The 26,988-nt window shown below is 41.4% G+C and overlaps 1 protein-coding gene across 7 annotated transcripts in view; it reads right to left on the reverse strand.

The window, feature by feature from the left end:
• Nucleotides 1-26,988, reverse strand: part of LOC105480004 (phospholipase C epsilon 1) — a 348,142-nt gene that overhangs the window by 64,250 nt on the left and 256,904 nt on the right. For all 7 annotated transcript variants that reach the window (XM_071069465.1, XM_071069466.1, XM_071069464.1 and 4 more), the window contains 9 exons: nt 19,237-19,912; nt 13,344-13,526; nt 11,534-11,651; nt 10,477-10,633; nt 7,208-7,330; nt 6,982-7,118; nt 3,429-3,667; nt 500-561; nt 249-414 (listed from right to left, as the gene is read on the reverse strand). In XM_071069465.1, the coding sequence (XP_070925566.1) occupies nt 249-414; nt 500-561; nt 3,429-3,667; nt 6,982-7,118; nt 7,208-7,330; nt 10,477-10,633; nt 11,534-11,651; nt 13,344-13,526; nt 19,237-19,912 (1,861 nt within the window). The remainder of the gene's footprint in view (nt 1-248; nt 415-499; nt 562-3,428; nt 3,668-6,981; nt 7,119-7,207; nt 7,331-10,476; nt 10,634-11,533; nt 11,652-13,343; nt 13,527-19,236; nt 19,913-26,988) is intronic.

Here is a 26,988-nt window from a genome sequence, read left to right on the forward strand (position 1 = left end):
ACTTTCATTTTGGCCTAGAATAAAGGTTAAGTATAGACGGGGGAAAACAAAACAAAACAAAAGAAGTAAAGAAGACGACTGCTGTAGTACAGCCAGTTTCCCACACATCGTGGTTCCTCACATTTGACACGGAACAGCTTACTCTATAAGCTCTTCAAAGGAGTCTGGGGCCAGGCTTTTGTGACTTTGGGGGTTAAGTAAATAATTAGGCTTAATAAAAACCACATTCCAAGTGGCATTCCCTGTACCTGGCTGTAGAGTTCTACCGAGGATTCTCCTTTGAGCTGATGGCCCGTGAGGTAGGTATTGTGCGAAGATTCGATGTAATAGTATGAGAGGGGTAGCTGCAGTTCTTTAATGTTCTCCTGTGACTCATCGTTTTTTGAGGCAAAATTTTCTTTATCCATCAGAAACCTAGGTGAAACAAATTTTCTTAAGACTGCATGGGAAAAATGCATACTACTCTTAAAAGATGGGCAAAAGATATTTTAAAAGTTACCTTGCAAACCCTTCAAATGACATTAGTCCCTGATGACACATACTGATGTTAGGCTCAAACTTCTGCAAGGGATTAAAAAAAAAGTGTTATTTAGGTTAAGGAAACTAAGAGGGGGAAAGAAACCACCACATCATTTTTTAAAGCTGTTCTGTTTTCATCAGGAAACATCTAAACCAAATATTTGAACTAATTTAGTAATGTAGTGGTAAGAAGTGGTTTTTAGTCCAAAAGAAAACAATTATTATACTAAGCATATTTATTTAATAGAAAAAAGGAGAGAATGAGAAAAGAACAAGGCTGATTTCTATGAAAACAAAGTGTATCAGTTTGTCCAGGTGAAAATGGGGATAATAATAGCAGTTACCATAAAGTTGGTGAGAGGCGAACTGAGATGATTCACATAGAGCACTTAGTGCCATGACTGCATTTAGTAATATTATAATGAGCACTCAACAGTGTGATAGTAATCTCACAATTTTAGCATTTTCAGTGATCAAATCCAACTGCTGAACAACTAATACACTGATACCCAGTCAGGTGATAAGGGAGGCTGAAACCTAGACTCATTTGTTGCATCGAGCCACACCACTCCTCTCTGCTGACACCCTGTAGTGTAAACCTTCACCAGCTATTGCTGGTTACTATGATAGCTTCCTAAGCAGTCTCTCTGCGTCTGTTCCTTCGCCAGCACAGTTTACAATGAGGCCAAGGTAACCACTTAAAATTTTTTTTTAGAGACAGAGTCTTGCTATATTGCCCAGCATGGCCTCAAACTTCCGGGCTCAGGCAATTCTTCTGCCTCAGCTTCCTGAGTAGCTGGGACTACAGGTTTGTGCCACCATGCCTGGCTCAGAGTAACCTCAAAAAAAGTGAATCAGCCAGGCGTGCTGGCTCGCGCCTATAATCCCAGCACTTTGGGAGGCTGAGGTGGGCAGATCATGAAGTCAGGAGTTCGAGATCAGCCTGGCCAACATGGTGAAATCCCATCTCTAGTAAAAATGCAAAAATTAGCTGGGCATGGTGGTGCGTGCCTGTAATCCCAACTACTTGGGAGGCTGAGGCAGGAGAATTGCTTGAACCTGGGAGGCAGAGGTTGCAGTGAGCCAAGATCGTGCCACTGCCCTCCAGCCTGGGTGACAGAGCGAGACTGTCTCAAAAAAAAAAAAAAAAAAAAAAAAAATCAAATCATGTTACTCCCCTGCTCAAAAATTTCAGTGGTATCCCATTTCACATGGACTAAAGCCAACTTCCTTATCATGCTCTAAAAGGCCTGGATGACTGGGCCCTTGTACATCTGTCTGACGCCATGCCTGCCATTCTCTGCCTGGCTTGTGCAGCTCACAGTACACCAGCTTTTTGTGGTTCCTCATAAACCCCCAGCTTGCTGCTGTCTTGGTCTTTGACCTTGTGGCTCCCTGTGGGGAATGCTCTTTCCTGAGACCTTCAAACCGGTTACTGACTTAGGGCTCAGTTCAAATGCCACCTCTTCCAAGTGGCCTTTGCTTACTCTCCTCAGCCCTCCTCCTGTATCATTCTATTTCCTCACTTGGCTCAGTTTTTCCCCTACCCCATTATTACCTGAAATTACATTGTATCTTTGTTGTCTGCCTCACCCACTAGAATGTAAGCGGCATTGAGGGCCAGAACTTTTACCTTATTGTCTGCTATATTCCCACCTCCTAAAACTGAGCCAGCATAGTAGGAACTAGTACATATTCATTTAATGACTAATGAGGTTGAAAACTTAGACTAAATCTGTTGCATGTTCTAGAATAACAAGAAAAAATTACGTACCAACTCCTTATAATAGTTACTGAGTTAGAGAAAGCCTGGGACCTATGTTAATTATATGTTAAAGAACACTTACATACTTGTTTTTTGTTTTTTGAGACAGGGTTTTGCTCTGTTACCCAGACTGGTGTGCAGTGGTGCCATCTCAGCTCACTGCAACCTCTGCCTCTGGGGCTCAAGTGATTCTCATGTCTCAGCCTCCCAAGTAGCTGGGATTATAGGCATGGACCACCATGCCTGGCTGATTTTTTTTTTTTTAGACGGGGTCTCGCTCTGTTGCCAAGGCTGAAGTGCAGTGGTGTGATCTCAGCTCACTGCAATCTCCGCCTCGTGTTCCAGTGATTCTCCTGCTCCACTCTCCCAGGTAGCGGGGAATACAGGCATGCACCACCACACCTGGCTAATTTTTGTATTTTTAGTAGAGATGCGGTTTCACCATGTTGGCCAGACTGGTCTTGAACTCCTGATCTCAGGTGAGCCACCTGCCTCAGCCTCTCAAAGTGCTAGTATTAAAGGTGTGAGCCACCATGCACGGCCCTGGCTGATTTTTGTATGTTTAGTAGAGATGGAGTTTCATCATGTTGGCCAGACTGGTCTTGAACTCCTGGCCTCAAGTGATCCACTGACCTCAGCCTCCCAGAGTGCTGGGATTACAGGCGTGAGCCATGAAACCCAGCCCATACTTGGTATTTTGTTTAAAAAACAAAACAAAAAAGGTCGGGCGCAGTGGCTCACACCTGTAATCCCAGCACTTTGGGAGGCCAAGGTGGGCAGATCACGAGGTTAAGAGATTGAGACCATCCCGGCCAACATGGTGAAACCCCATCTCTACTAAAAATACAAAAATTAGCTGGGCATGGTGGCATGCACCTGTAGTCCCAGCTACTCAGGAGGCTGAGGCAGGAGAATTGCTTGAACCTGGGAGGTGGAGGTTGTAGTAAGCCAAGATCGCACCACTGCACTTCAGCCAGGCAACAGAGCGAGACTCCATCTCAAAAAAACAGAAAAAGCAAAACTCTATTTCTGTCCCAGATTTAAAGGCTTTGGAAAGAAGTATAGAAAGAGTAAACATTTAGCAGCAAATTATTCGAATGGCAGAGGCATCACACACACATGCACACACAAAACAGGCACGAACCTGGATGATGCTGAGGATTTCATCATAAGTGCAGTGTTCTCCTTGGCAATTCACGAGGAAATCGTTGAGCTGAAGTATGCCCACCCCGAAAATGCCCAGAGATGTGCTCTCAATCCCAGTGCCATTTGTCACGATGCTTGCAGCAGCAATGGCATCAGATATCTGCCTCTGGTTGTCCGATAGCTGCTGTTTACTCTTGATGAACAACCCCAAATCTGAGACATTTCTGGTCAACAGATCTGAAACAGAATCACCACAGTACACGGACAAGATAGCCAGCATCTTTTGCAAAGTTTATTTTGGAGATAATGGTGTGGAGTTATTAAAATGGAGAAGCTCTTTACTAACGTACCTAAATAAGCCATCAAAGAAGTGTTTATTCCTGGATTCACATAGTGATAGGAATAAAAAACAAATCAATGAATAAATAAAGGTAACTAAGGGCTGGGCATGGTGGTTCATGACCGTAATCCCAGCACTTTGGGAGGCTGAGGCAGGTGGATCACCTGAGGTCTGGAGCTTGAGACCAGCCTGGCCAACATGGTGAATCCTCGTCTCTACTAGAAATACAAAAATTAGCCAGGCATGGTGGTGTGCACCTGCAGTCCCAGCCACTCGGGAGGCTGAGGCACGAGAATTGCTTGAACCCGGGAGGCGGTGGTTGCAGTGAGCCAAGATTACACCACTGCACTCTAGCCTGGGCAACAGGGTAAGAGTCTGTCTCAAAAAAAAAAAAAAAAAAAAAAAGGAAAAGAAGAAGGTTCAGTTGGGGACTTCAGGCCAAATTCAGGCTTTGGTTTTAGGGAGTAACTACTTGCACATTTTTATGTTCGTAGAGATTGAAGACATACCCTTAAAATTACAGTTTTACTGTAATTTAGAAGTGTAACTGTAAGCATTTGTGTGCAGATTTTTGTGTGAATATAAATTTTCAACTTGTTTGGGTAAATACCAAGTAGTGTAATTGCTGGTCACATGGAAAGACTATGTTTAGCTTAGTAAGAAACTGCCACACTATCTTCCAAAGTGGTTGTACCATTTTACATTCCCACCTGCAATGTTCCAATTGCTTCACATTCACACCAACTTTGGTATGGCCATTTTAATTTTAGCCACTTTGGAAGACAGTCTGGCAGTTTCTTATGGAGCTAAACATAGGCTTACCATATGATCCAGCAATTGCACTCTTAGGTATTTACCCAAATGATGGAAAAACTTAAGCCCACACAAAAACCTGAATACAAATGTTTATAGCAGCTTTATTCATAATTGCTAAAACTTGGAAGAAACCAAGATATACCTCAGTAGGTGAATGGACAAACAAACTGTAGTACCTCCACAAAATGGAATATTATCCAGGGTAAAAAGAAATGGGCTACCAAGCTACAAAAAGCCATGGAGGAAGGAAACTTAAATGCATATTGCTAAGTGAAAGATGCCAGCCTGAAAACACTATGTACTGTGTGATTCCAACCATATGATATTCTGGAAAAGGCAAAACTATGGAGATAATAAAAAGAGCAGTGGTTGCCAGGGACTTGGAGAGAGGATGTGGGGGGATGGAAAAGTGGAGCACAAAGAACTTTCAGGGCAGTGAAACTATCCTGTATGATACTGTAATGGTGGATACATGTCATTACACATTTGTCAAAACCCATAGAATGCACAACACAAAGAGTGAATCCTAATGTTAACTATGGACTTCAGTTCATCATAATGTATCAATATTAACTCATTGTAACAAATATACCACACTAATGCCAGATATTACTAACAGAAGAAAGTCCGTGTGGGACAGCAGAAGAGAGTATATTGAAACTCTGTACTTTCCACTCATTTTCCCATAAACCTAAAATTGCTCTAAAAATAAAGTCTAGACTGGGCATGGAGACTCATGCCTAAGATCCCTGCACTTTGGGAAACTGAGGCAGGAGGATTGCTTTAGGGTAGGAGTTTGAGAGCAGCCTGGTCAACAGAGCAAGACCCTGTCTCTACAAAAAATTACATTATTTTAAAATAACATTTTAAAATAACATTTTTAAATAATAAAAAATACATGAAAATGATAAATAAAATGAAAGCAAAAATAACAAAAAATAAAGTCTAATAATTTTTGAAAAATGTAACTACTTGACTAATCCATGGTTATGGAGATTTTACAACTAAAGCTGAACAATAGTTAATAGTCTCAGCTCAAGGACAACATAAACTTACAAATAATTATGAAGCAACTGCATAAAAGAGGAAGGGTTTTTGTTTTTTCTATTTGTGTTTATGGTTTCCAGGAAGAACAGAGGAGGAAAATGATAGGCTGAAAATGCATGGGTGGTTAGAAAAATGCATGGGTGGTGACAGTAATGGTGGTGGTGGTGAGTGGGATAGAAGAATGAGACATTCTGGTTTACACAGTAGGAAATATATCCTGGACAATCATTCAGACAAAAGTACCCTGTGGAAGGCACTAAAGACTCTCCTTGTCAAAGGTCAGGAGACTACTGCCCTGAGATTGAATACACATCTGTCTGTAGGTAGGAAAGAGACTGGGGGTTCTCCACTGTGACACACACCACATACTTAGCAGACATTTGGAAATGGTCAGTGATATGGTTTGGCTGTGTACCCATCCAAATCTCATTTTGAATTGTAGCTCCCACAATTCTGTGTTGTGGAAGGGACCTGGTGGGAGGCAGCTGAATCATGGGGGCAGGTCTTTCCCATGCGAAAATGTTCTCGTGATAGCAAATAAGTCTCATGAGATATGATGGTTTTATAAAGGGGAGTTTTTCCTGCACAAGTTATCTTGTCTGCTGCCATGTGAGACATGCCTTTCATCTTCTTCCATGATTGTGAGGCCTCCTCAGCCACGTGGAACTGTGAGTCCATTAAACCTCTTTTTCCTTATAAATTACCCAGTCTCGGGTATGTCTTAATCAGCAGCGTGAAAATGGACTAATGTAGTCGGGAAAGGGTTTTTGGTTGTCAGAATGACTGGAGGGCTTTATTGGTTAAATATCCTGAAATACATGGGCAGAACCACACAATGATGAATTTCTTTGCTCAAAATGCCAGTTGCACCTGCTCCCATGACACCAGATGACACCTTAAAATAATTCTCTAAGTGTTGGCTGGGCATGGTGGCTCACACCTGTAATCCCAGCACTTTGGGAGGATGAGGTGACAGATCACGAGGTCAGGAGATCGAGACCATTCTGGCTAACACGGTGAAACTCCATCTCTATTAAAAATACAAAAAATTAGCCAGGTGTGGTGGCCCATGCCTGTAGTCCCAGCTACTCGGAGGCTGAGGCAGGAGAATAGATTGAACTCAGGAGGCAGAGGTAGCAGTGAGCTGAGATTGCACCACCGCACTCCAGCCTGGGCAATGGAGCGAGACTCTGTCTCAAAAAAAAAAAAAAAATTCTCTTAAAGTGTTTCCTACACAGCAGTAATAGCACACTATGTGGGACAGGCTCAGAGTTTGTGTGATTGGACCTCTGACCTTAAGTTTTAGACAGATTGGTCCCAAAGGGAAATCCTAAAATGTTCAACAAACCTAGGTCAGGCTGAAGATCGCTGGTGTTTTCATCAATCATCAAGTTGGTGTAGAGCGGGGCTGACTCGGATCCAGATCGGCTGCAGGGCACTGCATAGACATCAAACAGATCCTTCAGGTCCTTGCGGCTCCTGACACTGAATGGGGAATGGAAAACACCTCTCATTGAGTATCTTTATAGAAGTGGGGGGCCTGAGAAAGAATAAGAAGGAAACATACACTGTACCTGAACGATTTGAACAGCTCAACAAATTCAACAAAACTCATGTTGCTGTCTGAAACCATGAAGCTCTGAAATCCCTTCATGCCGCCTTTGATCCGCCCGTGCCAGCTACTACTGCTCCAAGCGCTGCAACAAAGACAAGGCCTTCATGGGCACAAGGGCAGGCCACTGTTGTGATTCTGTCCCACCAGAGTTGCTCCAATTCGCCATATGAGCAAAACAATGAGTGCAAGTTATTTAAGATTGAAGCTATTTTCTGATACTCTTTTCATTTCTCTTAATCTATATTGTATCAGAGGAAATAAAACATGTTGTATATGAAAAAGAAAACATGTTTCTAGTCTATTTAATAAGGGCCCAGGGCTGAGGTTAATATTCCTCTATTAATCAAAACAGTTCTTTGAAATTGCAGATCAATGGGCAAAATAAATGTTTTTGAAGATGTCTTCTTAAAAAAGAGCCCCAAATTACTCACTCTTAATCTATGGGAAATAATGCACGTTCTTTTCTATATTCTAAGTTATAGAATCACATTTAAGAAGAAACTTTTGAGTGTATTGTGATTCCTTTCTTAACCAGTCCTTAGATGAAAACAGAGAAGAGCTTTTAAATATTAATGGAAAATGTGAGTCGGAAAAATGTTAAGAATGGAAAGGGCTGGGTGCGGTGGCTCATGCTTACAATCTCAGCACTTTGGGATGCTGAGGTGGGAAGATTGCTTGACCCCAGGAGTTCAAGACCAGCCTGGCCAACATAGTGAGGCACTGTCTCTAATTCTAAAAAATTTTAAAAAGAATGGAAAAAACCCAGCTCTGCCTAGGATTATATTTGCACCTTCCAAGGCTGCATCTATTCAATGTAGAAATATCAGTCAACTCAGTCAGAACAGTCTTCCTGTTTCACAACATTTTTTATGAGAGATGTTTTGATTATGGTTTGTAGTCAAATTAATGAACAGGATCTATTTTTTTTTGTCTTGGATTTTAAAAGTTTTTTTGAAATATTTCAAATATATAAGAAAGTATAGAGAATATCATAAAGTCTACTTTAGGTATATTAAATATATAATCTAAAAACTATATATTTAAGAATATAAACATAAAATATATAGTCTGTTGAAGTGACTCTCAACCCTGCTAACAATGTTCACTCATGGAAAATTAATTTGTGCTGACATCTGAAGGTCGCCTTCAGTAATGAAAGAGCACTACAAATTGATAACTTTATAGAATTTCGTAGGCATAGGTTGTAGGTTGTTGATCCCCAGTGTAGTGCAGGAAACATAGGGTAGAGGTGCAGGAAGAGGAAAATGGTGACTTCATTATTTGTAGCTAAAGAAGTAAATGTCCTGTCTTGCTTCTTTCTGGTTGCAGGTCCAGCTAGTGTCTGTAGGAACCCATCTCCCTTTGATTCTAGGAAACTGTTTGTCCACTCTTTCCACTACCAGACTTAGGATTCAGTCTAGCTTTCCCCCTTAACAGCATTCAGCTGATTTTTCCTCTCCTGCCTTGTGTTTTCTTTCTGTTTTAAAACACTTGAGTGGGTGCTGATCCCTGTCCTCCTGGGGTTGGCCTTCTGATCTTGCATCTGGCATGTCAATTTCTCTTTTTAAAAGATTTTCCTCCCTTACTCTGTCCTTTCTTTTCCTGCTCATGAATGACTGAAATAAACGAGAAATGCCATTTAATCCAGGTTCCTAGATATTTACCCAGGATACTACACAGGCTAAAAGTATAATAAACAGGATTCTGATTTTTTTAACTTTTAGTTTTGCTATGAATCTAAATGTACATAAAAGTTGCAAGAGTGGTACAAAAAATTCCCATATAACCTTGACACATGCTCACCCATTGTAGAATGTGAATGTGTAAAGCATAAATTATAAGTTCATAGCTCACATTGTGAAAGAATTTTTATTTAAAAGATAATTTACTGTAGGATTCTTTTTTCTTTTTTTCTTTTTCCTTTCTTTCTTTTTCTTCTTTTTTTTTTTTTTTGACACAAGCTCTCACTCTGTTATCTAGGCTAGAGTGCAATGGCATGATCACGGCTCACTGCAGCCAGAACTTCCCAGGCTCAAGTGAAACTACCACCTTGGCCTCCTGAGTAGCTGGGACCACAGATGAGGACCACCACATCCTGCTAATTGTTTTATTTTTTGTAGAGATGGGATCTCTGTTGCTCAGGCTGGTCTCAAATTCCTGGGGGGCTCAAGTGATCCTCCTCCCCTGACCTCCCAAAGTGCTAGGATTACACGTGAGAGCCACTGTGCCCAGCCAGGATTCTTATCAATAACAAGCTTCCAAGAGAAAGAGAGAGAAAAGGAGAAAGAGAGAGAGGGAGGGAGGGAGGGGGGGTGGAGAGAGGGAGAGGGAGAGAGAGAGAAAGAGAGAAAGAGAGAGAGAGAGAGAGAGAGAGAGGGAGAGAGAGTGTGTGTATGTGTGTAATAAAGTGAAGAGTTCCTGTTTTAGCTTGGTTCTGCCTGGAACCTCCACATTTCTTAAACTTTAATGTGGGATACAGGGAGATGGAGCAGCATTCTGGTTCCCTTTGGAAGTCTGCCATTTTAATATCATTTCTTCTTCTGAGAGGGTAGATATTGTTTCAAATAGGTAATTTGCATGGAACTTATAATTGATTATAACAGTTTTAGAATTATACTTAAACATATCCAACTGGCTGTGATACTTGAATTCATTCCTCTAGACATGTGTAACTTACATATGAGAAAAGTATTAAATGTATTTCATCGATTAGCAAAGGGGCCGAATAGCTTACATTAAAACAATCTATTCTCTCTTCTTCATTTAGAGCAGTGCTATCCAACAGAACTTTCTGCAATGATAAAAAGAAATGTTCTCTATCTACACTCTTTGGGATAGTAACCATCAGCTACTTGTGGCCATGGAGCACTTGAAATATCACTACTGTGACTGAGGAAGTGAATTTTAAATTTTCTTTAATTTTAATTAATTTACATTTGAATTTAAATACCCACATCTAGTTAGTGGCTAGTGTACTGGATAGTACAGATTTGGAGAATCATGGCTTGGGTTTTGTTACTGCTACTGACCTTTGAAGTAATATGAGAAGGTAGGAGTACAAAACTGGGAAAACTAGGATCATTTAACATTTTGGGATTTTTCAGTTTTCAGTTCAACTATACGTCAAAATGTGAAACAGTCTTTCCATAGACAACTGTAAAGATATGCCCTTCCACACCACTGGGATAATGTGAAGGGTCCTTCTGTTTTATCATGTTAAGGCCCCACCTGGACGGGCTCTTGTTTGAAGAAGGCAGCACAGGGGAGGACACTGGCCTGATGGGAGATGACGTCCCGGCAGCCAAGTTGGGGGACCCAGCTGTGGTCAAAGAGTGGGCTCTTCTGGAAGGGAGGGGGTTTGGCGGGCTAGCGATGGTATTCGCCTCTGTGAGGATGAAAGACAGAAAAGAGACAATGACTCAGATTATAGTTTCCCTCAGAACCAAATGCAAACCAGAGAGGCTTCCGGATATCTGAGCAAATCAACCTATGCAGCTGGTTGCTATACAAGCAGCACCAAAATATTTTTATGAATGGGCTAATCTGGTGGGGGTCTTAATGGGTTACATGTTAGAACCATCTGGGAAGCTTCAAAAATAAATAGATGTCCAGCTTCCAGCCAGAGAATATCTGAATCAGTTATTCTTGGATGTGGACAGAGGAACCAGATTTTCTTTTTCTTTTTCTTTTTCTTTTTTTTTTTGTGATGGAGTCTCGCTCTGCCACCCAGACTGGAGTGCAGTGGCGTGATCTCGGCTCACTGCAACCTCTACCTCCCAGGTCCAAGCAATTCTCCTGCCTCAGTCTCCCAAGTAGCTGGGATTACAGGCGCCCACCACCACGCCTAGCTAATTTTGTGTATTTTTAGTAGAGACGGAGTTTCACCATGTTGGCCAGGCTGGTCTCGAACTCCTGACCTCAGGTGATCCACCCGCTTCGGCCTCCCAAAGTGCTGGGATTACAGGCGTGAGCCACCACACCCAGCCCCAGATTTTCTTAAAAGCTCTAATATGCAGGCAAGGTTGAGAATCACTGGTCTAATCCATCAAATTATACCATGTATATCTACTATTCCCTGTCAGTAATGGCAAGTTAATTAACGGGGATTTTATTCCAAGTATACTATGCTTGCAGAAGCACCTCTTAGGTTTCATTGTCTGGTTAGGACAAAGAGTTTTGTTAGAAATGCTTGCAATACTTAAATCACAATTTAAAACCAAATGTATACTTTTTTCCCCATAAAAATTAAAAAACAAAAATCTCAGATGTAAACATGCCGCTTTACCTGATTCTTCTTGTTCATTAATGTCTTGAGGATCAGAACCACTCCGGCTTCGACACTCTTTGTGCATCTTGGCCTTTCGGGTTGCCATCTCGTCGTCAGTTGCCTCTCCACTCTCACCCTGGGAACACAAAGCTCACAATGGTTCCACGTCTGTATTTCTCTCCCATCACTGCTTTAGTTCACGTAGGTCTCTATTTTCTGACCTACCCACCTTCAATACTGCCTCCCCCTGGTAAAACCGGTAAAGACCTACGTTAAGGCTGACCGAGTATTCTCATGTCATATTATTTCATTTGTTCTTTACTACACAGCAGTACTCCTCAGGGGAGGGAGGCAGACAAGAGGCGGCACACAACCTCTGGAACCTCTGTGTACAGAAAAAACTGTGAAGCAGTAAAGTTTGACATGAGCATCAAAGCCTCCCACAAGCAAAGAGAGTGGCACTTTTTCTAGATAGATGATATGGTTTGGATGTTTGTCCCCTTCAAATCTCATGTTGAAATGTAATTCCCAATGTTAGAAGTGGGGCCTAGTGGAAGTGTTTGGATCATAGGGGTGGATTCCTCATAAATGGCTGAGGACCATTCCCTTGGTGACGAGTGAGTTCTAGGTTTGACTTCGCACAAGGTCTAGTTATTTAAAAGTGTGTAGGCTGGGTTTGGTGGCTCATGCCTGTAATACCAACACTTTGGGAGGCTGAGACAGTAGGATTACTTAAGGCCTGGAGTTCGAGACCAGCCTGGGCATCATAGTGAGACCCCGTCTCTATAAAAAATAAAAAAATTAGCCAGGCATGGTGGTGCACACCTGTGGTTCCAGATACTTAGGAAGCTGAGGCAGGAGAACAGCATGAGCCCAGGAGTTCGAAGCTGCAGTGAGCCATGATCACACCACTGCACTCCAGCCTGGGTGACAGAGCAAGACCCTGCTTCTAAGAGAAAAAAAAAAAAGTGTGTGGCATCTCTCCCCTTCTCTCTTGCTCCCGCTCTTGCCATGTCATGCGCTGGCTCCCGCTTCACCTTCTGCCATGACTGTAAGCTTCCTGAGGCTCTCACCGGAAGCAGATGCTGCACCATGCCTCCTGTACACCTGCAGAACTGTGAGTCAATTAAACTTCTTTCCTTTATAAATTACCCAGCCTCAGGTATTTCTTTATAGCAACACAAACAGACTAACGAATAGCCATGAAGCAACTATATTATCACTTCATAGTGATATTTCATATTATATAGTTCATAAGATATAGTGCTAATATACTTTACATTGTGTTCTACACACAGTATTTGGGGCCTCTGTGATCTCTGTTCTCTTCTAGCCCTTCCTTGCACGCAGAGTGCTCATGCTCTGGCCATCCAGAACAGCATGTGCTTCCTTGAACAAGCTGTCTTTTATGCCTCTATGCTGTCTCCTCTGCTGGGGATACTTTCTCCTATGTTGTTTGCTTGGTAAAATCCTACACGTTCTTCAAGACCTGCATGTCAGTTGCTCTGTGGAGCCCTCTGTGCCTGCCCCTCAGCTCTCTATTTTCCTTCTCTCTGTCCCCATAGCACTCTGGATGACTCGACAATGTCTCTTTTTAGCTTGCACTGTATTTGTTTACATGTCTATGTTCTTTTGTGGACCTTGTCTTTTCCCTGCTGTTCCTGGCACTAGCATGGCACCAAGGAGGTGTGTGTTAATCCCTGGTATCTTTTGTTTTATACCCGACTTTGTCCTCAACCCAAACAACCTAAAGTGGTTTATGGCGATGTTCACCATACAATGGTCCTGGAAGATGGGTTTGATGCTTAATAAACGAACAACACTCTACCCTCATGAGGATTTTCTTCTTTTTCTTGGTAGTGCTTATGCCCAGGGTGTTGTTTCTCTGCATACTGGGCTTCTCAGCATTCTTTGCAGATGTGCCGGGGCTGGGGTTTCGAGCACTCCATCGTCTGCCACCAAACAACTCCACAGCATGAGCCAAAGTTGGGCCTTCATACCGTCCATCCTCCTGTGAAAGAACCACATGGTGAATACAATAGGAAGCACCAAGCAATGGGGAAGTAAACACATTAATGTCTCCCAGAAAATTCCAAGAGGTGGAAGAGCACAGATGGCCACAGAAGAATAATGATCTGGCCACCCAAGTGGCCCTGTTTTCTAACTCACAAGATTCTCTGTCAGGAATTTCATCATGTCCCCTGTTGTCTTGGTCACATCCCTGCTGAGTTCCAGTGACATGCTTTAATATATCAACTGGGGAACAAAAACTTCCCATCCCATTTATAGAGGTTAAATTGCAGAACTACCACTGTAGGAAAATTCATTTAGACTTACTTTGCAAATTAGGTCCTTGGAGATCTTGGAAGGGAGTGGGGCAGGGTATCAATCTAAGTAAAATCAAGTTGTATTTGTCCATTATTGCCAGGTAGGTTTTCACCCAGTTTGATGCTTGGGACTGTCTGACTTGAAATACAGGGTGTGTGACATGCATGAAATTCCCTTTGAAGGGCCCCAGGGAGCTCCTAAAATAGCTGGGCTGCCATCCCTTTGAGTGGCTGAAATCCAAAGATACGGCGCCCATGGGACTCAGAACACCATACATATTAGGATGCTGTGAGCAGCAGCAACACAAAGGGCAGGCAATGGTTCACAGTAGCTACTAAGGCAACTCTGTGTAACATCCTGTAAGTAACAACAGGGATCTATTAATTAAACAATTGTCAATGATTCTCCCCATAAGTCAGTTAATAAAACCACAAAAAGTTGCCTATGAGCTAAAGATGATATTGATATTTCATGCATTGTATAAGAGGGCTCTTTAAAAATTAATTTCAATGTACTGTCTTTACTCTTCAAAAACATTTAAGGCTGGCTCTCCTTTGCAGTTCCAAAAAAGTGCTTATAGATAGATTTTGCTTTGTTGCAGATCATATGCAAAGAACAAAGAAGCTTTGTGTGTGTGTGTCTGTGTGTGTGTGTGTGTGCTTGCTCCTTCAGCCTAATGTTTAATAACTGATTTTATGACTTGTGCATTCCCACTTCCTGCATCCTGTTATGGATCCCAGGATGCTGAATAACTTGGGTACTTGACAAAGAAACCTTTTGGTTACCTCTTATAGAGGAACATTGTGACTTATGCCTGTCCATGATCTGTTTCTCCCTTTTCTAACCATACCCCAATTTTACTTTAACTGTCTCTTCTCCACTGGATATAGTCTCGATAGGTGTGCCAATCAAGCTGAAATATCCTCCTTTGACCAATGATTGGCACATCATCCCAATAAGCCAATCAGAATCCCCTTCCTGGAGCAGGGTTCTTGAATGCAGTGATGGAGAGAATGAAAATGGTTGGAGATCAGTCCACCTGCTGGAGGCCTGCTGAAGAGAGTCCCTGCTAACAAGTCACTGGGAGTGACTCCAAGTTGGAATAAACATTTCATGAATGAAACCTAATGGATAGGTTTTAACTACCATTTTGAATAACATACTCTGAATCTGAAAGAAGAGTAACACTTTTATTTATGGATTTTAACCAACACATCTTTAAAAGCTTAATAGGCCCATTATAGTTTACATGTAAAATAATTGGCACCATTAACCTCTACTGCTTTGATTTTTCTAATTTCAGAACATCCCAATATGGGTCAAACTTTACCACTAACAGAAATATGTTTAGGTCAGGAAAAGGAAGGATGCCTCTGTTTAGTTTTTAAAGGAAGCTTTCTGAGAAGTAAAATGTAGTTTTAATCTTACTTTTGTTTTACACAAAATAATAAACTTGTTTGGGATAGATGAAGGATATACTTTCTTCTTTTTTTTTTCTTGGAGGTGGAGTCTCCCTCTGTTGCCCAGGCTAGAGTGCAGTGGCGTGATCTTGGCTCACTGCAACCTCTGCCTCCTGGCCTCTCCTGCCTCAGCTCCCAAGTATCTAGGATTACAGGTGTATACCACCACACCCAGCTAATTTTTGCATTAGTAGAGATGGGGTTTCACCATGTTGGTCAGGCTGGTCTCGAACCCCTGGCCTCAAGTGATCCACCCGCTTCAGCCTCCCAAAGTTCTGGGATTACAGCTCTGAGCCACCGCACCCGGCCTACCTTCTTTTTTTAATGTGGGAGATGGACTACCATAAGTGAAGGCACATGTTCAATTTTAGAAAACGGTTTTTTTTGTTTTTGTTTGTTTCTTTTTTCTTTTTGTTTTTTCTTTTTTTGAGATGGAATCTTGCACTCTTGCCCAGGCTGGAGTGCAGTGGAGAAAACAGTTTATGTGAAAGTTGAAGATTAGAAAATAGATTCTTTAAAATATATCCATGCACTGTTACCTCTTGGCATATCTTTGTGTGTGACATTTTGAAGACCATTAAACCAACCTGTGTCCTTTAAATAAATCTCTTTTTCCCCCCATAAAGATAGCCAGAATCTGTTTTTTGCTTATAACCAAAGATATTTACCTGGTAATCCCATATTTAACTTTCTTAGCCTCCCACAGCTCCTTCCAAATACCCAGGATTATGGGCCATCAGTTCTGTCCATGACAACCTTGGGCCAAAGCTCAAGATATTGGTCTTTCCTCTACACCCCACATCACATCAATGTCTCTGCACAGTTTACTTTCTTGGATTTTCCTGTATTTTTCCTAGGCTTCTCTACAAATGTTATTACTTCTTCTTGTCTTTTGTGTTATCTCTTGTTACTACTTCCATCACTAGTACTCAAATACTTGTGTATTTGAAAGTAACTCCATTTACATTTACCACATAAGGAAATTCTAATGTCAGAAAGATTATTTTCTATATAAGCACTTCCCAAGCTAGAGATTTAAAAATCCCCTTATAGAGCTGTTAACAGAAGTTTGGAAAAACCCAGTGTTTCACAAATTTCTTTAGCTTATGGATAAATTTAAATAGTTTTTTTTTTAACTTTAGGGCATCTGAGAGAATTTAATTTTCTAAGAGGTATTATAAATCACCAATACAGATATTAAACATTAACAAAAGATTTGATCTTTTGTTCTCTAAGTACTAAGTTAGCATCTTCTTGGTGATCCCCGAGTCAATTTGGGAACTGGTTTATATGATGAGAAAATGATCAGTCCATTGGTCTTTCCCACTTTTTTCTTTTGAAAGAAATCTTGAGTATCTGTTTCTAAGGCATGTTGCCCAACTTCGTAAATGGCTCATGTAGAGAGAGCAGTGTCAAGGAATAACATCACCTATATTTCAGAAGTGGTTGAGGAGTATGAGCTGCTTTGCCTCTACGCTGCAACATCTTGGTTCTGTGCAGGGGTGGTAGGGGAGGGTGGAGCTGTGTTTGCAGCTGGGTAGGACTGAGTCTTCTGTAGGTCACTTCTGTCTCTGTTCCAGCAGCAGCTTTTACCTCTTAATCTACTGTTCGTGGTCTCAGCTGGTGCCTCCTTCAGTAAAAGCTGAAGAGTGCTAGGGTAAATGAGAAACCAAGTACCTCTTCTGTATTAATTCAGTGACCTATGCTACAAGCTTGAGAAGGAGACAAATGGAACAACTAAACTACACAGACTGTGACAGGAATTGTAATTAAGCTTAAACACTGGTCTATGTTTATGTTTGATGAATTTTCCTGATTCTAGCAGGCCAAGGAATAATTGTAATTAAAAATTGATATTCACAGTAGCTCCTGAAGACTTTTTTCTTTCTTTCCCAGCTGAGTGCACTGAAAGCTCCCTGTGGACTACACAGGAAGCAGGTATTTTGTTTTCTTTCTTTTTTTTTTTTCTTTTTGAGACAGAGTCTTGCTCTGTCACCCAGGCTGGAGTGCAGTGGCATTATCTTGGCTCACTGCAACCTCCACCTCCCGGGCTCAAGTGATTCTCCTGCCTCAGCCTCATTAGTAGCTGGGATTACAGGTGCATGACTAATTTTTTATATTTTTAGTAGAGGTGGGATTTTGCCATGTTGGCCAGGCTGGTCTCGAACTCCTGACCTCAGATGATCTACCTCCTCAGCCTCCCAAAGTGCTGTGATTACAGGCGTGAGCCACTACACACGGTCAGGTATTTTGTTTTCCATTTTAGATGAGTTAACTAAAACTGGCTTTGTGCTGTGTAACATTAGGATAATTGTGTACATAGGACTATCTGCTTATTAATTAATCAAGTTAGTCACTCAGGATATGGTCTCTACTCATAATCACGGCATGGGTGTAGGGAAAGAAGAAAGAAGGGTCATTACATGTGCCTTGTCTAATTTCCTGGGGCAACAAATGTTTTTAATTGTCAGAAATGTATTCGAACTGTGACAAGTACATGAAATCAGCCATTTGAGTAGTTCAAGTGGTAGTTCTATTTGTTCTGTGACAATACAAAAGATATTTCTTTTTGCCGTGAAGATAGAAAAGCATAGCAAAGAAAAACTGAATACTTTGATACAACTCATTTGAGAATGACACTTCAAGTGTCACCTGCTTGTGGAGTTTAAGACTCAATTTCCAAACAATCTGTACCCTCTTTTCTCCAAAGGATGCTACTCTGGTTATGCCTGTGTCTCTTCTATCTCATTCAGCCCAGCCCTGTTGCCACCCTAAACTATAGTGCTAGAGTACCTGATAACATAGGGTTAATGAAAGACTAACTCACTCAATGTAAGCAGCTGACTGTGACAAACTGCCCACTAAGGGCTGCTGCCCCTACAAACCTAGTAAAGAAGAACTCCACATAAGAATTATCCCACATTTGGGAAAATTTCTTTCAACCTTAAAGAAATTAACCCCTCACCTCTACAATTAGGCAGCAGTACGCAGTAAGTTAAAGAACTCTCCAAAAGTCACATAGCATGTTAGGAAATGAACCAGGATTTTAATTTTGATAGGGACAGTTTTCAATGTATCAGCTAGTCACTAACTAATAATAAAAGTATTCAGATAACAATGCTTTCCATTGAACCTTGAGTAAGTGAAAATGCTTATATTAACTGGTTTCTTTGCAGATGGGAGAACTACAATGACCCTGGGACTATTTTTATGTAATATAATACAATATATACAAATATAATATAAAATAAAAACAGTGGCCAGGGTCATTGTAGTTCTCCCATCTGCAAAGAAACCAGCTAACATAAGCATTTTCACTTACTATAAAATCTAAGTAAAATGTATTTCATACAAAATACAAATAGGACCACCTATGAGTACAGACACTATTCTTCATACATACGAATTATACTGTGGCTTTACACATATTAACTTTTTTTTTCTCTGAGAGAGTCTCGCTCTATCACCCAGGCTGGAGTGCAGTGGTGCAATCTTGGCTCACCGCAACCTCTGCCTCCTGGGTTCCAGCGATTCTCCTGCCTCAGCCTACTGAGTAGCTGGGATTACAGGCGTGTGCCACCATGCCCGGCAAATTTTGTATTTTTAGTAGAGACGGGTTTTCACCACATTGGCCAGGCCGGTCTTGAACTCCTGACCTTGGGTGATCTGCCCATCTCGGCCTCCCAAAGTGCTGGGATTACAGGCGTGAGTCATTGCCTCAATTAATTCTCACAGCCACCCTGTGAGCAGGTGTTATTATTTTCATTTTATAGAAAAGGTGATCGGGGTACCAAGAGGTTAAGTAAAAACTGCCCAAGGTCACCACAGGTAGTAACTGTCAGAGCTGGGAGCATGAACTTGGTGGTCTGGTCACCAAGTGTGTGCTCTTGAGTATTACGCTAGTGAGGAAAGAGGGATGGCTGTGCCCCTTACCTGATAGAGGCTGACGTACTGTTTCCGCAGCCACTGCTGTCTTTGGTCAGGGAATTTCCTCATCTTTCTCACAGCTCTAGTGAGTTCCAACAATCCGCTGAAGAGCATTTTAGCTGTGTGCTTTGGTGCCACGAAGTGCAATAATCTATTGTCCGTGGTCTGAAGCCCATAGAGCAGTGTCACACCAGTCTCTGACAGGAACATGCTACCCAGTTTGTTCTGAACACACACAGTGTGTATATCAATGCCAGGGTGGCCCATGTATACAGCCTTCACTGCAAAAAGATCCAAGACCCCTTCCGTCAGGCCACTTAATCCAGCATTGCCCAGTAGTGGGAATTTTCCAGGCTCAGCTGTGTTATTAAGTACACCAAGTTTTGCTTTAGTGCTGGCTGGGGAGGCAGTTGTGGGCTTTACCCAGGTCAAGGTGCTATTGTCAGGCTGAAGCTGGAGGAAGCAGCGGGCAGAGAGGTGTGTGTCCTGGTCGTAGTGGATGACCGTGGCACCCTGCAGCAGGAACTGGTGCACATCGGCTTGGATGGACAGCACATACCATGGGATGAGCTCCGTTCCATGGTCGAAGGCCTTCTGTGAGTCCTCTGAACCATGAGAGTCGTATTCTTTGGATTGCTCAAAGATATCATTGTCTGAATCCAACAAATCTCCAATTATAAACCTGAAGGAAAGAAACAGCAATTTGGTTTGTCCTATAATCAAAAGTGAGAACAACCCAAAGCCATTTTCACTGACACTAGACTTCGTTTTTCATCCCACTATGAATTCAAATTAGCATAGGAAATACAAAATACTAAATAGCACATAGTAACTTTTAATAACCGAGGCTGGGTGTGGTGGCTCATTCCTGTAATCCCAGCACTTTGGGAGGCCAAGGAGGGTGGACCACTTGAGGCCAGTAGTTCAAGACCAGCCTGGCCAACATGGTGAAACCCTATCTCTACTAAAAATACAAAAATCAGTCAGGCATGGTGGCATATGCCTGTAGTCCCAGCTACTTGAGAGGCTGAGGCAGGAGAGTTGCTTGAACCTGGGAGGTGGAGCTTGCAGTGAGCTGTGATCGTGCCACTGCACCCCAGCCTGGGTGAGAGAGAAAAAAAAAAAAATTTCGAGTAACTTTTTATAACTGTATTCTAATATTCTTTATAACTGTATTCTTATCGTTAGCAAGGTATCTGACCATAAGCATAAGAAAACAACTACTAGAGGAGTTAATGTATTTTTATTCTCAACAACAATAATCTTTATTATGTATTAGTTTTCCCTCTTGTGTCAGGAACTGTGTTAAATACTTTATGTACATTTTTTTGTACTAAATCCAATCTACTTGCAAGGTAAGTTTTATTATTCTTTTTCTACCTGTGAGGAAACTGAGGTTCAGAAAGGGAAAGTAATTTGCTGAAGGTAACCCACCTCAGAAGAGACCAAGCCAAGGTAAGGTTTTGGTCTAACTTCATAGCCTGGGATTTTCATTGTTAGGCTTGTTTGCCTTCAATTAAATCATAAACAAAAGTCATGATCTGAATATACTGGGGCTAAAATAGGTAAAAACAAGACTTAACCGGCTGGCCGAGAAGTACCTCTGTTAAAAATAAAATACAATTAGTTCAAAGATACTCCTTTGAAAGAAAGTAGGCAGATTGCTTGAGCCCAGAAGTTTGAGACCAGGCTGGGTAACGTGGTAAGATCATAGCTCTACAAAAAATACAAACATTGGCTGAGTATGGTGGCATGCCTGTAGTCCCAGCTATTCAAGAGGCTGAGGTGGGAGGATTGCTGGAGCCTGGGAGGTGGAGTCTGTAGTGAGCTGTGATGGCACTGTTGCACTCCAGCCTGGGCAATAGAGCAAGACCCTGTCTCAAAAAATAAAAATAAATGAAATTTAAAAAGGACACTCCTTGGGAAATATGATCACGGTGGCCAGATAAGTAAAACAGTTCTCTTGGACTCAACGTTAGATTTCTACTCTCTGTGTGCGTGTGCGTAGGTGTACACAGAAAAGGCTATAGTCTGCATAGAAAATTTAGCACGTTCCTTCCACTGAGTCAGGAACCTGGATTATTTGAGCCAAGAGAACCAAGGAGCAGTGAAGGCAAGGGATTGCTTCTTTTTTACCTGGCCACCTTGGCAGGAACCTGCCCAAGAGTCTCATTCTTTTCAAAGCATAGGAAGTTGTTAGTAAGATCAAGGTTTCTGCTGTTTGGTCCACAGACATCACTAGCAAAGTAGTGAGTAGAATTGTGAAGGAGCTGGTACATAGGCTGGTCCATGTGTCTCCAGGAAGGAAGGCTCTCATGCTCAGGAGACACTTGGGCCACCTACTGACTCTTGATGAGGCAACGACAGTATCATGGGGCTTGTTGACACTCCTCAGTTTAGATTGTTGTCCCTGAACAAGATTATCATTCTTGCTTTCAAACAGCAGGTTCTACCTCCTTGCCCCACACGTGGATATTCTTTTAAAAAAAAGTCTACCAGAAATACTGAATTTTAGTGTCTCACAAATCTGATGGTGACAAAATCCATTTCAGAGCCCCATACAAGAAATAACCAAAAGTCCAACAACAATAAAATATATGCCTAGATTTTGGTGTATTCATGCAATGTCATTCTGTACAGCAATGAAAATGAATAAGCAATAGCTAACTACATGGAATAACACAAATTGTAAGCAAGACACACAAGAATGTATATGATATGTATTTGTGATACATAAATACATACATTTATGTAAATGTCAATTACAAAACCAGGTGAAACTACTATACTATTTAGGAATGCATATTAGTAGAAACACTACAAAGAAAAACAAGATGTTATTGTAAAACTTATAATAGTTTTCTCTAGGGGGAAGCTGGTAATAATTGGGAAGGGAAATAAGTAGTTTAGGGGTGCTGGCAATGTTCTAACCCTGGGTGCTAGTTATACTCAGTCACTTGATAATTATTCAAATACATTGTTTCAATAAACTTTTAATTTTAGGATAGTTTTAGACTTATAGAAAATTCCAAAGAACATATACCTCACACAAAAATGTCCCTATTAATATCTTATATTAGTCTGGGATATGTGTCATAATTCGTGAACAAATCCTAACACATTATTACTAATTAAGGTCCACATTTTATTCAGATTTTCTTAGTTTTTACCTAGTGTCCCTTTTCTCTTCCAGGATCTCCCGTTACATTTACTTGTCAGGTCTCCTTAGGCGATGACAGTCTCTCCTTGTTTTAGGTGCTCTTGACAGTTTGGAGGAGTACTGCTCAGGTATTTTGTGGAAGGTCCCTCAATTAGGACTTGGCTGATATTTTTCCCATAAGTAGATGCAGGTTATGGATTTGGGGAAGGAAGACCATAGAGGTAAAGTGTCATTTTTATCACATCGTGTTGAGGGCACCCACTACCAACATGACTTCTCCCTGGTGATACTGACACTGATCACCTGGCTGAGGACCTGTGTGTCATGTGCCACTGTACAGTTACTACTACTATTATTAACTCATTTCTATACTCTACTCTTCGGAAAAAAGTCGCCATGCCCAGCTCACTCTTAAGGCGTGGGGAGTTATGTTGCACTTCCTTGAAGGTGAAGAATCTACCTAAGTTATTGGAAATTCTTTTGCACAGAAGATGGATCTCTTCTCCCCCATTTGTTAGTTTATCATTTACACATATCATTTACTTATATCAGTATGACCTCATGAATATTAAAACTTTGGGTGATTGATAATGTGATATCACTTTATTTATTTTATTGTTGTGGCCATTGGGAGCTCTTCCTGTTGGCTCTTGCATTCCTTTCACAGCTCCCATCACTGTGTTTCTTTTGAGCACTTCCTTACTACAACAAGATTCTCCAGGCTCATCTTGTATATTTTCTGCCCCAGTCCTAGAATCAAGCACTGTAGGAGAAACCTTGCCTCCCTTTCTTGAAGAATGGTATTAGAAACCAAGATCTGGTCCGGGTGCAGTGACTCACACCTGTAATCCCAGCACTTTGGGAGGCCAAAACAGGTGACCCTCTTGAGGCCAGGAGTTCAAGACCAGCCTGGCCAACGTGGTGAAACCCCATCTCTACTAAAAATACAAAAATTAGCTGGGCGTGGTGGCAGGCACCTGTACTCCCAGTTACTTGGGAGGCTGAGGCATAAGAATTGCTTGAACCCAGGAGGCTGAGCTTGTAGTGAGCAGTGAGCTGGCATTGTGCCACTGGATTCCAGCCTGGGCAACAGAACAAGACTCTGTCAAAACAACAACAACCACCACCACAACAACCACCACCACCACCAAGATCTGGGGTTACATGATATCTTATACTCTTTTCCTAATGTTACTTCATATTATGAATTAATATTACTTCATTCACTTCATAAAAAGTGAAATAAAAAAATCATTTGTGTCTTATTTAGCTCCATCCCTCTGAAATTGCTCTCGGTAACACTGGAAAACCAATACTTATGTCCTTGTACACAATGGCTTCATATATGCCTGCTGCAGTCATCCTGGGTTTAATATTAAACATCACCACCTGTTTGCTGTGTGACCTCATTAAAACACTCAACCTCTCTGAGCCTCACTATTAGATGGCAAAAAGACAATGCTCATCTCATAGAATAATGGTGAAGATCAAATAAAATAACAGTTGGAAAGCACTTAGCACAGCACCTGTCTTGGTAAAGTATACTCATTAAATATAGGAAGACCAATTCCTTGCACTTTTCCTTTCTCACTTTCTCTTCTCTAGGCTATCTCGGCCCAGCCGTTCCTCTAGAGGGGCTTTCTTTTTTTTCTTTTTGGAGAAGGAGTCTTGCTCTGTTGCCCAGGCTGGAGTGCAGTGGCATAATCTCAGCTCACTGCAACCTCCGCCTCCCGGGTTCAAGTGATTCTCCTGCCTCAGCCTCCCCAGTAGCTGGGATTACAGGTACCCGCCACCACACCCAGCTAATTTTTGTATTTTTAGTAGAGACGGGGTTTCACCATCTTGGCCAGGCTGGTCTTGAACTCCTGACCTTGTGATTCACCTGCCTCGGCCTCCCAAAGTGCTGGGATTGTAGGGGTGAGCCACCACGCCCGGCCAAGGGGCTTTCTTCCGGGACCATTTCCACATTCTCCATGTCCTACTTCTTGTTGTTGTTTTAAGAGCAAAAAGGATTCAATTGGTGAGTGTTAGTACCCATTAAAATACAACATGTAAATTTGGACATAGAACTTCTGATTTTAATCTAACAAGATAAATGGTGTTTTCCATATTCCATGTAATTTAAGTTCTGAGTTAAGTCAAGCATGTTCCAGTGAACTACTACAAGCATTATAAAAAAAACAGTGTCTGGAAAGAAAAATTATAAGGCTTTTCTGGAGCCTGTTTCTGCTGCTCAGAGATGAGGTAAGCTGGGAGAGAGGGGACGCTGTCTTTCTTGGAGTCAGTTTTTATTTTAGAATGCAAAAAAGAACTAATGCCAGATGGTAATAATTCCATTAAAAAAGCAATCTTCCAGGGACTAATGCTCAAAATAAAATTGACAATTGTTCGTAATGAAATAAGTTCATTTCAAGCAGGAAACTAGTAGCTTTTGTCTCTTAGATGATATAGTGAATGTTATGCAATTTTGTGTCTGATCCTCTTAGAAGATAATTTCCTGTGAGTTTACAAGAAGGGATAAGGTGGAATGTTAAGACTTATTGAGGAACTATATAATGTTAACCGAAGATCAAAGATGTGGTTTACCAGCAAAGAAAATACCTTATCAAACTCAGGTTGTATGACTTAAGGAGAGGACCAAGGAGTAAAAATAGAAGAAAGGTTTTTATCCTACTCCTAAAAAGCTTCCATGGTATCCTTCAGTTAGAAACCATAGACAGATAAACACTTGTCTAATTTCCCTGATGAAAATTTTACACTGGGTGATTGACAGGTATTTGTTAACCTGGTTAAATATTTTCTTTGTAAGGGTTCGTTTGCTTCCTGCAAATTTAACATAATCCCTTGAACATGAATCACCACGTGATAAACAAGCCTAATTTAATTTTTTAAGATAGAAGTAAACCTATGTCCTTTCCAAAGGATCCTGCTACAGCTGTTCTCTCTAATAAAATCTAGTGTTTTTAATGCTCTCTTCTGGAAAATTCTTGCTTTTAATTAACCTAGCACCTTCCTTGACTATAAGCATTCTCTTATTATATCTAAGTAGTCTGTGGGTTTTGGAACCAGCCTGCCTGAATTGAAATCCTGGCCCTGCTACCTATGAGAGTAAAATGGAACTGTCATGAAGATTAAATAATTTAATATATGGAAAGAATTTAGGGCAGTGTTTGCTTAAACATAGGCTCTCAATAAACATTAGCATCTTAAATATTGCTAATATTGTTGTCTGGCTTGAGTTTACTAAGTTAGTATTATAGAACAAAGCCATCCATACAAATGGAGATTCTCTGTAAAAATAGAGTCCAAGTTTCAAGTTGGGATTTAAGTGAGAAACAAGCCTAAGGTGAAAGTTGTGCAGGTAGTGGGAAAATGGCCTTTGTTACAAATCACAGACGCAAGATGGGTCTGAGGTGTTGGCCAGAGAAGTAGAGAGAGAGACAAATACAGAATCCCAGGTATCCCCAGCAAAGCCGGGGAGTGAGACTGTATGAAAATCTGGGCTGGGCTGAGGCAGCTGGTACAGATAAAGGATGTTGTGAGTTGGGCATTGGTAAGGCTGAGGCCTGCCTGCATCTTTCCCCGTGGAGAATAACTGATTTCCTATCATTTTATGATTTGGGACATCCACATGCATACTTGTGTGTGTGTGGTTAATCCTGGTAACTATTATCTTTTCTCAGATATTCTGCTTAGCTTTCTTTTTTTCCTATCCCTGTGGGGTTGGATTATCGTCCAGGCGCGTCTCTAATGAGGCTATTGCGATAGAAGGACACAGAAAAGACCTCTTTGCAGTAAGGGAGAGGAGGATGACTGAGGGTTCTTCTGAAATGTTGACTGCTACCAAGGGTGTCCACACCTAAATGCTGGAGCCCCCTGTATTAGTCCATTTTCACACTGTTATAAAGAACTGCCCGAGACTGGGTAATTTATGAAGGAAAGAGGTCTAATTAACTCACAGTTCAGCATGGCTGTGGAGGCCTCAGGAAACTTACAATCATGGTGGACGGTGAAGGGAAAGCAAGGCACCTTCTTCACAAGGTGGCAGGAAGGAGAATGAATGCAGGAGGAACAACCACACACTTATAAAACCATCAGATCTCCTGAGAACTCACTATCCTGAAAACACATGGGAGAAACCGCCCCCATGATTCAATTACCTCCACCTGGTCTCTCCCTTGACACGTGGGGATTATAGGGATTACAATTCAAGATGAGATTTTGGCTGGAGGCACAACCAAACCAGAACTTCAGCTTGGCATTTTAAAGGTGTGATGCACACATTAATCATGATAGGCACCATTTATATTGGCACTTAGAGTGTGCCATGCATTTTGCTTAATTTATATGCATCTCTCACATAATCCTCACAAAAACCCTATCAAGTAGTATTGTCATTTCCGGTTTACAGATGACAAAACTGAGGCTTAGTAAGATTCAGCTACCTACCTAGGTGACAGAAATAGTAAGAGGTGGTGTCAAAATTCAGTCCCAGGCAGTGTGACTGGAAGGTTTGAGTTCTTAATCAGCTCAAGCAGCCTCCATTGTAGGTTTCTGTCATCATCTACTTATATCTAATTTCTCCAAATGTACAAATC

The sequence above is a fragment of the Macaca nemestrina genome, chromosome 9, assembly GCF_043159975.1.
Source record: "Macaca nemestrina isolate mMacNem1 chromosome 9, mMacNem.hap1, whole genome shotgun sequence".
In the NCBI taxonomy this organism is placed as follows: Eukaryota; Metazoa; Chordata; class Mammalia; order Primates; family Cercopithecidae; genus Macaca; species Macaca nemestrina.